The sequence below is a fragment of the Sminthopsis crassicaudata genome, chromosome 5 (assembly GCF_048593235.1).
Source record: "Sminthopsis crassicaudata isolate SCR6 chromosome 5, ASM4859323v1, whole genome shotgun sequence".
Lineage (NCBI taxonomy): Eukaryota > Metazoa > Chordata > Mammalia > Dasyuromorphia > Dasyuridae > Sminthopsis > Sminthopsis crassicaudata.
In genome coordinates, this window is record NC_133621.1 from 36,343,377 (window position 1) to 36,356,315 (window position 12,939).

General features: G+C 41.1%; 1 protein-coding gene across 2 annotated transcripts in view; it reads right to left on the minus strand.

The window, feature by feature from the left end:
* Positions 1-3,152: 3,152 nt before the first annotated feature.
* Positions 3,153-12,939, minus strand: part of PIK3R4 (phosphoinositide-3-kinase regulatory subunit 4) — a 56,625-nt gene continuing 46,838 nt past the window's right edge. For both annotated transcript variants that reach the window (XM_074270889.1, XM_074270890.1), the window contains 7 exons: positions 12,347-12,511; positions 10,915-11,126; positions 8,873-9,004; positions 6,391-6,491; positions 5,586-5,674; positions 5,142-5,250; positions 3,153-3,371 (listed from right to left, as the gene is read on the minus strand). In XM_074270889.1, coding sequence (XP_074126990.1) covers positions 3,201-3,371; positions 5,142-5,250; positions 5,586-5,674; positions 6,391-6,491; positions 8,873-9,004; positions 10,915-11,126; positions 12,347-12,511 — 979 coding nt within the window. In that variant the 3' untranslated portion in view covers positions 3,153-3,200. The remainder of the gene's footprint in view (positions 3,372-5,141; positions 5,251-5,585; positions 5,675-6,390; positions 6,492-8,872; positions 9,005-10,914; positions 11,127-12,346; positions 12,512-12,939) is intronic.

The window sequence follows — 12,939 nt, forward strand, 5'->3', positions numbered from 1 at the left end:
AGTGAAATACTGGGGAATTGGGGGGAAAGCCCAGTTAATTAAGGCCCAGTTCACCAAAGTTTTAATTAGTGACCAGGAACCAATAGTCTGATTTGTCATTAAATGAAACACTTGCTATGAAACCCACGAATTAATACTTAGACTGAGCCCATAGCTCCCATGACTCTTGTACAGCAGGGAGTCAGACTTTCTGGATTAAACAGTATTTAGATACAATTCAAATAAAGCTCAACCCATAGTCTGTGGAAAGACTTGATGACCTTGTAGAGACAGCCTCTTTCCTTTCTCCTCTCCACATGTTAATAGAGAGATATGGGAATCTATATACATACATACACACATGCATATATGTATATAGATAGATAGATAGATAGATAGATACACATATATACACACATATATGTATGCACACATACTATATATAACATATATAGTGCATATATATAATATAGTATGTGTGTGTATACATACATTATTAAGCAGGATTCTCTCCCAATTCTTTCTACAAGAACCAGTACCACATTGTAACATTGCACCTGATGTTTCTGACCAGCAATGATCAGAAAAATGATCAGTGGCAAGTTTACAAGTGGCAGCTTTCTCAGGAAATTGACAGATTCAACAAGTTTTCCATAAATTCAGGAGAAAGGTGGGAAAAACTTTTCCAGAAATGTTTGAAATTACAAATTAAATATTTACATTCATTGTGGTGGTTTATGTAGTTTATTCCAAATACCCTCAGCCCAATCTCTCTGTGCCCTTCTAATTATAAATATCTTTAATGAGATTTTAAAGAGACTGCAAATAAAATGCTACATAAAGAGGCTTCATTAGGTCAGTCACTAAGCTCCTGTGCACAGATATTTACACGTCTGTTTTATAATCTTGATAAACGATAACCCTTCATGGTGGATTCAGTCATTTACAGAGGGGTATTGTGAATCTGGGAGTTTGGTAATCAATCCTTGGGCTGTCTCCAAAGGGCTTCATGAGAAGGTTTTTAGTTAGTGAGTTTGCAGTCATCGGTGGGGAAGGCCTGAGGAATGCTCATAATTTTATTCACACAGGAACTTCCTAAAGGGGAAGGAATCTCCTGCACCAAAGCAAGATGACTTGGATAAGGAGGTGACTTAGCCATGGTCACACAGCCTGGCAGAAGCAGGACTGGAACTCCATCTTTATAATTAGAGAAAACTAACGGGGAGACTAGGACCCTTTCTTAACCAGGTGATTCTTTTCAGTTTTTTCATCACCTAGGCTCAAAACTTATGAAATGGAATTCATGCTGAAAAAGGAATTTCCTTGCTGAAAAATAACCTTCCTCACTAAAGAGAGAAAATGCATGCTGGGTAGAACTCATGTTGCATATTAATGCACATTTCTGACTTTGAAGAGATACAGAAGATTTTTATCTTGGTGAGTAGTAATGTGCAGCCATTTGGATCATTTTTCAATTATGTATAGACAGGAATGTCTTATTTCAGTGGTAAAGACACTTTAATATTTCCAACTTCTCAAAGACTGCACTGCAAGATGATTTAGAATAGTCGGTTTCTAATACTGTTGAGCCAAATTTTACATTCTACACTAATTCAGAAATATGAATAAAAATCAAAACAAATTTGGAAATGTAGCTAGCCAGAGGCCAAAATGAGCATGTTTCATTATAGCTCTGAAGAGGAAGCAGAGAACAACTACCTTTGGGCCAGAACTGAAGCCTTCTTCGTTCCTGAACTCTGAAGCCTAGGAGAGCTCTTTTGAGAGAAGAGCTCAAGGTATTCATTTATTGATTTTCAGTGATAGAGTTTTATCACCATGTCATAGGAATCACAGACTTATCATAAGCCTGCGACCCCTCTTTCTGGCCTGAAACTGGACCCAGATTCTCAAGGCTTTGCTGACTACACAACACAAAATTAGCTTCGTTAGTTTGGAAGGCCTCCACTATAAGCCTTTTGGCCACACTGAGGTCACTATCTCTGTCCATGGAAGGAAGAATGCAATCGTGAATCTTCTAAAGATCAACCGATGGCTTCTACATCAAAATGGAGCTTTGAGAAGGGGCCTATGTACCTAGAAACAGTCAGGAAGTATCCAAGTACCAGCCAAGTCCCACAAGTCAAATTCAAATTAATCTCAGTGAGTAATGAAAGTTTTTCTTTTTCTAAGACTCGGAAAACTTGCTGACAATTAGTTATCCAAGGAGAAAAGGACCTCAACTGATTAGGTAGGGGTACACCAGGCTTTGTTGGAGGGCCCCGAAGAAGCAGCTCATGTTCAAGCCAAGTTAAGCGAGCTGCCCTCTGAAGTCTCAACCTTGGCAGAACAGGCTCCTGACAGTTGGGACATGGTGGATTGGGGGGTTGTTTTTTTTAACTGCATCACTGTTTTGGCAATCATTTCCTGTGTTCGGGCTCGTGTGCCAGTTGACACATTGGCTAGCTCCAACATTTCTAGCACATGAAATGTCTCTTTATTGTATGACATTTTCCACACGCCATGGAGCAGGCTCAGATATGTAAATGGATTTTTAGGCACATTTGCCACTGCCATGATGTTTCTCACCCCCCCCTCCCACCCAATTCAATTAGATTTAATTTAAAATGTCTGCCAAGCCCAATGGTTGATTTTTGTCACGTCTAAGAACATATCATACACCTCATCTGCCCAACAACTGAGGCTCAAACTCCTGTGGGACTTTTCTCCCTTGCAAAGTCTGCACGATTTAAAAAAAAAAAAAAAAATACAACCTGAACATGTCAAGGAGAATTTATTTTCAAGCATGTTGAACAAAGCAGATAGGACTTAGAGGGCAGCATTTCATGACGTCTTTTTCAAGGCATTAACATTTGTTGAACTGAACCGATTCCAAGTCAAATCAGCTGATGGATTCGCGGCTATACCCTGGCACTTGAAATTCGCCATCTCCCTCTGACACTAGTGCTTCCTCAAACAAAAGGGGGAATGCATCAGAACCCACCCCATGGCTCACAGCAAGACCACCTCGGCTAGGGTTTTCTCAACTCAGCTGCAACAGTGAACAGAACACAATGGTTCTAAAAGCTGGTTTACAGACAACACTTGTGACAGGATTTTTCACCTCCTTCAGTCAACACTGTTTTCTAAAAATACTTTTTATATAGAAAATTGTAGTATATTATTAATTTCTTTATTACAAATTATACAAATCAGTGCAGTTTCTATTTCCACACTTTCACAATGCCATCTCTCGAAGCAGTTACTATAAAGCCTTGTGTAGTCTGGAACGTTGCGATATCTGTAATGATATCATGGTGGCCAACAGGGAGAGATTCTGGGCCCCTTCGGGGGGTATCGTCTGTAGGTCCGATCTTCTGTTTGTTTTGAATTTCCTAATTAGGGGTTCAAAAGAAGGGAAAAAGACAAGGCCAGAAGATTAAAAAGTAGCTCTATGAACTCGCTTTATGGGAGCATTTTTGTTCTGCAGAGGAGCTCTTAAAACATCTCTCTAAAACTGACACAGACAGGATGGGAGGTGATACTGCTCCTCACAATTCTATTCAAGGTGGAGCCTATCCTAGGGAGAAAAACCCTATAGATCTGTATAGTTGAGGGAATTTTTATATTGTAACAGAAAAGAAACCTCTTTTCCATTGTCACATCCTATGTATGTAGCTTGTTTGTATGGTTGTTTTCCCCATTAGGTGGTGAGCACCTTGAGAGCAGGGACCCTGCTTTTGTCATTTCTTATATCCCAAGAGTTCTGCATCATTTCACAGATGTCTGCTGACTGACTTCTCCCTTCTCCTCTCTGTTCTATCAGTAAAGGTCAAAGTTTGAAACTCCAGACCCTTCAGGACCTAGCTTGATCCTACAATGAAGTGATCATTCACAGAACCTGCTCAGGAACAGGCATTTATATTCCGTGCATTTTGACACATTTTTTGTCCTCAAAAGAGAAAATTACAGGATAAACATAGCTGAGATTCAGAATAAATCATACAAAAACATTGAGAGAGCATCCTCTCCATAGGGGCCACAACATTACACTAACAAATATCAGATATAATGTTTCTCATCATATGAAAATGACACTTGCCTAAATCAACAATCACTGAAAGCAAATATACGTGTTTCCTGTGACTAATGGAACCCCCCTGACTCAGTCTCTCTGGCTAGACAGGCCTAAGTTCCCCCATGTGAATGGCTGTCATTTGGCTCACTTAGCTCTGCTGGGTGCGGGTTAGCTTACCTGATGCTGTTGTTACACGAGGTTGCCTTCACCCCTCATGCCCCTGGGGTTAAAAGCATGACCTCCACCACTCTTAATCTCCCTCATCCACCCACAGCCCTTGGAGGGCTCTATGACATTTCTACAACCGGGCTCAGACAACTCCAACCCAGGTCCATTTCCCATGGGCCAACCTAACAATTTCAGAGTGGCAGAGAGCTCTGACCTCCCTAGAGGTAATGTTGGTGAGAACCGACCTCCCTATGCCAGCCTGGTCTAATCCCGACAAGCCACGAGCTTCACACAGGGGTGGACTGGTCTTGCAGAGGTCACAGAGTTAATGGCTTTCTGACCTGCTACACCTGGCTTCTCCTCACAGACCCAATGGCTCATCTGCCTCCTTTCCTTCTAAAGTGCTCCAAGCTACAAGCGGAATCGAACTTAAAATGCTACAAAAAATGAGATATGATTTCCCACTGGGGTTTGTGGAATCAATCTAATTACTCTGCAGTGACAAAAGCTTATCTGATGATTTTCGAATAGGACAATTTCTAACTGCCTTTCAAAACAGATCATTGAATGAGTGGAAATGAGAATAAGAGGAAAATGTCTATTTGGGGCATACAGCTCAGCTTTGCTTAAAAAAAAAAAAAAGCCTCATAGAAATAAATTGTTGATACTTAGCAAACTGCCTTATGAAAGGCCATGGGGAAGGATAGAGAAAGCCCTAGAAAAAAGTGGAGGCTTTGGGCGCTAAACCCATTGAGCCTCAGTGCCCACACCTATCAGAGGGCACACGGGGGCTCTACCAGATCTGTCTATACTCTGGGGCAGCTCTAAACTGCTGTCTATGATCTATAAATTCAAAGATTACATCATCTCATAGTAATGAGTTGAAAGAACAAAACAACCAAGTGAAAGTTGACCATACCTGGACAACTTCTGTGCCTTCGATGATTTTCCTATAGTAGGATACAGATGGGGAACTACCACCTCCAGCAACAATATAAGACCTTTCTGGGTAAGCCAGATCCCAAAATCTGTGGGAAGAAAAAAAAAAAACGGTGACTAACTCCTCAAGACCCAAGGTAGTAACTGCTGATTCTGCCTTAACTTTCTCAGCAGAGAATTTTAAACTTTCCTTTTTTTTAGAGAATTTCAGATTCCATAACATTTCCTAGAAACAATAACCTAAAAAACCAAAGAATTAACAGCTTTCCTAGCAAAACGTAAATGATATTAAATACAAATATAAAGCCAACACTTCTGATTTAAAAAAAAAACAATGTTTTGAGAGTCAAAATTGAAAAAGAGCTTCTTTCCTCCACCCTCCCCAAAATGTTGTCACATGTCTCCTGTCAGGCAGAGTGTGTACCTTATCTTCATGTCAGAGCCTGCTGTTAAAAGGATAGGGTTTCCATCTGCAGGACTGCAGTAGATCCCATGAACACTGTGGGAGGAAGGCTGGAGAGAAACAAAAATGGGCTCAGATTAATGTTCGTGAATCATTTATTCAATTTTGGTGAAATCATCAGTTTACATCAAATAAGAGATGGGGCTTTTGAAAATAATTCTGCTGTCTCTGAAGACTTGTTAACAATCACTCCATCCCTTTCCCTGTCCCCCCCACCCCCCTCCCAGCTCTCAAGAACTTGATGATTCTTCTTCTTCTTCTTCTTTTTTTTTTTTTTTAATTATAAAATTCTAACCAAATGGACTTCTCTGGCATTTTTTATATTTCTTTTTTAGGGTCAGTTTTGAGTAGTATCACAACCAAAAGAAACTTTCAATCAAACTTTTGATACTTTTGAACAAAAATGTACAGTGAAAGAAAATTTGATATTCTTTATGGATATAAAAACTTGTTTCTACTAAGCAAAACTAATAAGAATTAAGTGAAGAAAAAGAATCTCTTTATTAGTTAAAAGGAAATCAAAGTATTAAATGAGCCAGCAGAGTTCTTGTGGAGATGTCCCTAAGAAACTATATATATATATATATATGCTAAATAATCTTAGAAAAAAAGGGGAAAGGAGGAAGGCAACATGGCCACATGATGCCTTCCCTTGTAAAACTTCCAGAGTAACAACAAAGCCGTGGGAATGACAGAAGCCAGAGTCAGCAGACTGCCAGAACTGTGTTTAGTACAGAGAACGTGTGAGTAAAAAGGGAAGCCAAACCTGTAACTCAGAAAGAGGCGGCGCGCTGCTGGCCCAGAGAGTGAAGCGTCTGTCGCCGGTCTCCATGTCCCACATGGACACCTCGTTGTTGCCCTGAACAGCTAAGGGAGACACAAGGCCGACAAGGTGACTCATGGGAGCCCAGCCTCCAGCCTGTTCTTAGAAGTGAAACTGAGGCTGACCTATTCTACAGGAGAGGGAAAGAGAGTGTTGGCCGCTGCTGGGAGGGCCGTGGGAAAGGGGTTTCAAAAGGGACCCAAATGACCAAGAGAAAATGTGAGGGTTCCTGGGACAGGTGTGAGTCAGGCTAACAGGAGGGAGAGAAGGCCTGGGCTCTCTGTCACTACAAGTGCCAGGCCATGCATCCCTTGAAGATAAGAGCCTTTGACTACAGCCCCTGGAGTCATGGAGAGAGTCCTGGACCTTTAGTCAGCAAAATCTAAAATCCAAATGCCTCCTAAGACACTTACCAGCTGGGTGACCCTTAAGACAAGGGGCTTAATTTCTGTTTGCCTCAGTTTCTTCATCTGTCAAAGGGAAAACAGAACCTACCTCCAGGGGTGGTTGTAAGGATTGAAAGAGATAATGCTTAGGATATCCTAGCATGTAGTAGGCACTGAGTAAATGTTGGCTAAATTTACTGAGGTCTTCTTCAGATTTCAACCTCATAAAAATATTGTGCTTTTCTACTTCTGACAGTCACACCTCTGTCCCTACGTAGCAGTCTTTGTGCTATGTGGGAGCCACAGGGGCCCAGGAGGTGCTTTCTCGGGCTCCTCCTCTGAGTTCTATTTCAATCCTCTAGACATTATTGGAAATCCACTTAATGCTTCACATATAAAATTTTGTGGAGGATGCTCCACAAAGACAGCATAGTATTTCAGGTCAAGAATAAACAAAGGAACCTTATGGGCCTGCTGCTTTAGCCAACCGTCAGAGAAAAAACATATAGCAAATCAACAAGCATTTTTTTGAACACTTACATGTCTCTTCCCTTGGGAGTTGATTTTTAGAAATAAGTCATCCCCCAAAGATCCAGGATGAATTTAGACACAGCATATGGCCAACAGGTTGGTTTCACCTGCAGTCACTAGCACCTACACCAGCATTCTATTCCATCACTATGTGTCACTGGAAAGTGAATGCCCTGGCAGCCAAAAATGGAAGCCTTTTGGAAATATAAAGGAACAAACAAATGTATATCCTTCTCTATTTGTGTCTATAGTTTCACTAAAACCAAATATACTTATCATTAACCTACCAGCTATTTCTCAGAATTCATCTTTTATATCTTTGACTTTTTTTTTTTTTCCCTCATCTTTAGTCAAAATGAGCCAGGGATGTTAATCAGAGTGACCATGCATCTCACTTCCTTTTTTATTATTCCAAAGTCAGAGCTGGGATCAGCAAAGACCTCTATAGGTATCTGCTCCAAAAAGAATTTTAATGGTCCCAAAATCGAGGATAAGCTTTTAATGGAAACAATCTCCCACTCCCCCCCAAAAAAAACCACTGTTATGACTACAATATGGAGAATGGCTTTGAGGTGTGTTGAATTCTTTCAGTTATCACTTGCCAGAATAGCTTTAGATACAAAAGCATGGGAACCACTAGGAACTTCTGTCCAAACAATTTCATTATTTTTTAAGGAGGGTAAGAAAAGGGTCCTTTCCAACTCTGCAAGCCATAGGGAAGGTAAAAGGATGAATTAATCCTTGAAGAGATAAGGATTTAACTACACTAACATCTTTCCATTAATCACATTTTTTAAAAATTCATTCAAGCAACCAGTTTTAAGTTTTTAACCACACTCATCAAGCCTAAGAGATTCTATTAATATTTTGGTAAAATCCAGTTCAAACTATTAGTCTAGTAAAGCCATTAAAAAGGAAAAGGGGACTAGTCTTGCATAATCTGTTCTTGAAGTAGCTGTGTTCCTATTCTTTTGGCAAGGGAAGTCAGGGTTACGTGACTCACCCAGGTCACACAGCTGGCTATTAAATATCAAGTGTCTGAGGTTGAATTTGAACTGAAGTGGCCAGGGCTCTGTCCACCTAGATGCCCCACTATTCTGAATGTTCAAACACCATCCCTTTAATAATCTACTCCTGACTTTTGTGAGCAAATGGACTTATTATCACTGGCTTTTAGTTTGAAAACTCTTCTCTCTTCACTTAACTGAAAATCGGGCTAAGATCTTTTTAAAGCATAGGGATTAGAGTAAAATAGAACTCCATATTTTTAGCTAATTTTGCAATATTTCCCAGGAAAAAAGGAATAATGAACTTAGTGGGCCTTACGGAATGATATTCTTGGCCCAAATACATGTCCCTTGATAACTAAAAGTAGAATTTTTTATTAATGACTCATGCCAAAGACAAAGTTCTGATCCATGTAATAAAATAGAAAATAAAAACCAAAGTTGATAGGATAAATTCTAAGCAAATCTCTCAACCACTTGGAAAAAGAGCCTCAGTTTTACCTGCAATTACCCATGACTGGTACAGAGGATGCATTAAGAGGCGTCTGATTCGGGCCCGTGAAGGATGACAGTGACTTGAAATCGGTAGCTGGAACCTCATGTCCCAACAAGCCATGGTCCCATTGCTTGTACCTTTCAACATGGGGGGAAAAAGCAACGTGATCATCATCTACAGCCACAGTAGAGCCAGATCATATTTTATTCAATAGGTGAAGAACTGTACTTTCAACCACCATCTTAAGCCTCTTACCTGCAGTCCTTAAAGCATACTTCCCCTGACCTCTCCAGTGCTCAAAAGCCCTCTACTCCACACATCACAGAAACTATAATGAAATCACAGAATGCAGCAAGGGATTTTATTCATCAGTTATTACTGCCAGCCTGCTGAAGTGCAAAGTTGGCAACATCAATCGGCCTTGTACTTTCTATCCATTTTCCATCAGGTGGATCTTGGGTTATTTACAGTAAATTTGGGCCTCTCTCTCTCTCTCTCATATATTAGGAGGGAGGTGGAGAGATAAAAACTACCAAACAGAATCAAGAAAAAAGTGCCTTTGTTTAACACAGGGGCCAGCCTGGGCCTGGGGAGAGGGAAGACACTGAAATCCCTTGAGAACCAATAGAAACAATGATAGGCAGTTTGGGGGGAATGGAAGGGACTGATGCTGGTCTCAGCAGTACTGCCACAAGTCTGACACCTTGTAAATAAACCCTCCGAGTTTGGCAGCCTCATCCGGGGGAGCACAATTTCCAGTGGGCAGGGAAAGAAGGATGGGGATGTTTAAAGAAGGAAGGAGCCTCTTGGAGAAAGAAGGACAAACAATAACAACTACCCTCACCCTGGGCCTACAAAGAAAGCCAGGTCAGTAACCCTAACTGCTCTCTCAAGCTATCATCCCATGCTTCTGCTCCAATACACAAGTCAATAGCCAGAGGAGAGACCCCATCTCCTTGCTCACCTCTCTCTCATTTCTCTGCCCCTCCAACCTGACTTAGGGTCCCCACTACTTTATTAAAACAACTCTCTCCAAAATGACCAAAGATTCACGCTGAAGGCATTCCTCCAAGAGGCCCAGGACATCAGGGAGGTGCTGCCATCAAGTGAGGGAGGGCTGGGCCAGCTCCCCTGCCTCACTTTCCCCTCCAGAGGCACCTGGGTCCAGGAGCCAGAAAGAGGAGAATGACTGAAGATGGCCCTAGAGGAAAGGGGCAACTTTGGCCTTCTTAAACTAAGATCTCTAACAGGTCTCAGTTTGATTGAGGCAACACCCATTCAGTGATTAAGGCTGGGTAAGAAGGGGAGCAGAGAATGGCCTCTTTTACCCAGGATTTTTTCAGGGAGGAGATGTTTTCTTTCACAATTATGACTTTTATGGAAATGTTTTACATAACTTCACATGTGATTTCTTAATGGGGGCTGGGAGTGGAGATAAGGAGGAGAATCTAGAACTGAAAAGTTTTAAAAACAAATGTAAAAAATTATTTTAAATATAACTGGAGGGGGGGGATATATGAATGTGTTCCTTCCTATTAATAACATTATTGGGGGAAATCTAACTGTTGAAATAATTTTATGACCCAAATTCATTAATTCTAAAAAACAAATAAGTTTTTCAAAAAGAAGTTCTATAAAAATAATCCAACTTAAATCTAACTAGAGTCTTCTGGTAACTAATGACTGATTTTCTAAAATGTAAAACAGACTGGACCTCAATTTCTGCTTCCCCTTCTATCCACCACCTAATTTCTGATCTTTTCTCTATTTATTAGCAATCCCATTAGTTAAAAGACTCAAAAGACAGAAACTAATTTGTTAATAACATGACTTTCTAAGGAACTAATAAAAATTTTGATCCAGCAAGTAAAACACGGTTGAAAATAATGGATTAAATTAAGTTTGGAAATTAATTCCAAGTATTAATTATTCATGTAACTGCCCATTTCTATTACCATGGACGAGTAAGTCGGAGGCCACAGGTGGCAATGAATAAATATTTATTTACTTTGCTCCTTTAATGAAAATAGGATGAAATTCAGCTTACCGATACACAGCCAGCACTGGTGGATGTCCACAGCAAATGAAGTAATGAGACCTGACTTCAAATCATGCTTCAGTGTCCATGCGTTAGTGGAAGACCTGAGGTCCCAACCAACCAAGGAGCCGTTCACTGTGGCATAGGCCAGAACTAACTGAGCCCCAGAGTTGAAGTGATGCATATCCACAACACACCCATCCTCCTTCTGGTCTAAGAACCTAGACAGACAAAATAATAAGGGGTAACGTTTCTCACTACTTGGTGCCATTTGCAGACGAAGATGGCCGTTTCCTGCTGTCTGTCCAAAGATGAGAGGAAGTTATCATACATGTATCCTACAAGCCACGTCTCATATATTTGTTTTAACTCTGGCACCTAGAAACAGCCATTCCCTTTTGCTTAGCTCACACTGTTCACTCTAGAAGCTGCTCAAGATCTTTCAGAAAAGGGTGCAGTTTAAATTTAAGAGAGAACTTCTACAGCAACCACCAAAAAACAAGTCCTTCTACCAAATACTCCTTTCCTTGGCCATTCATTTTGGCTTCATACCAAGGCTGTTGACATTTAGGCATTTCCATTTCCCCAAGATAAGAACATGGGGCTCACTGCCCCTGGGGCCCAGAAAGTACCCGTGGGTCTCGGCCAACTGGGATGTCAGCAGTGTTTCAGGGGTCATTTCCTGGGGGGCGGCTTCAGCCCCAGCTCACTCCCTTCTTCCTATCTCGGGTTTCATTCAGTTCCGGCCTCTCCAAAGCAATGATCATATTAGAAGTCTTGTTTGTGTTTCCTGGCCTTTGCAGCTTTTGTGTCCACAGGGCTTTGGGTATAGTTCTGCTCCACCCAATAGCCCTCATCAAACATCTGGACTCTGGATGTTCAGCTTAGGGGAGGAGGGGCCATTTGAGGAAGGACATGAAAAGGCCAAAGGAGAATCAGGAACATGGGGAAATGAGAGGCCAGGCGACTCTGGCTAAAGCCAGTGGAGATGGTGAGCCTGGGGAGTGAAATGGGCTGTCAAATACAAGAGGGAGGAGACTTGCTCAATCCCAGATGAGCCCCAGAGAGCAAAAGGGGTCACAAGTGAAAGTTACAAAGAAAAGATTTCTTTAATTTAAGAAAAAAATTGCCCACCATTAAATCTAGCCCCAGGAATAGTGGTCTGAAAGTCCCCTCTCTTTCTTGCATCTCCTAGCTGTGGTGGGATGTGACCAAGATTATCCCTACGCAGGTATGGTTTGTACAAAATGATCGGAAAGTGCCCTACTGACTTGTGCAATTCTGTGGTGCTCAAACCAAGAGAATACCAGTTTAGAAACAACTTTTTTTTAAGGACGAAAGCCTCTTAATCTGACATAGAGCAGGTGGAAGGAGTGTTAGGCCAAAGTTACTCTATAACCTATCTTAGAACAAAACAGAAATTGCCAAGAGAGAAAAATACCTGCTTTGAAGAGGATGTATTTTGGGAGATTTAGGTAACTTGGAAGCCTCAATTCCAAGAAGCTGCACAGCACCGTTATCTGAAGCAATGGCCAGGTAATGAGATCCTTGGCAAAACGTAAGTGTCTTGACTCGTCCTCCAATACGTGTGTATGTTAGAATTGACCTACAATAACAATTATTATTATAATTACAAATTCATGAATCTCTGGTTAAGAACTTCAGATCAATGGTCTATCTCAGAAATAAATTTCCTACATTATTAAAAAGAGGGTTGTAAATTTCACTAAGTGTTATTTATTCACTAATTTAGACATAAAATACTACACACCATGAGCTCTCTCTACCCTTCCCCTTCCTGCAATTTGCATGGATTCACTTTAGTCCCAGTCATCATCTCACCAGAGACCCTACCATGGCATGGGGGCCCTGCCCTCAATTTTCCAGCTCCTGAACCACAACAGAATCAATATTGCCAATGCTGGGCAAAGGGTGGCTCATCTACCCTCCCCAAGTCTGCTCAGTTCCTATCAATCTCCAAACCAAAATAACTCTCTGGGGCTACTGCTCCTTGTTACAGATTGTAAATAAGCT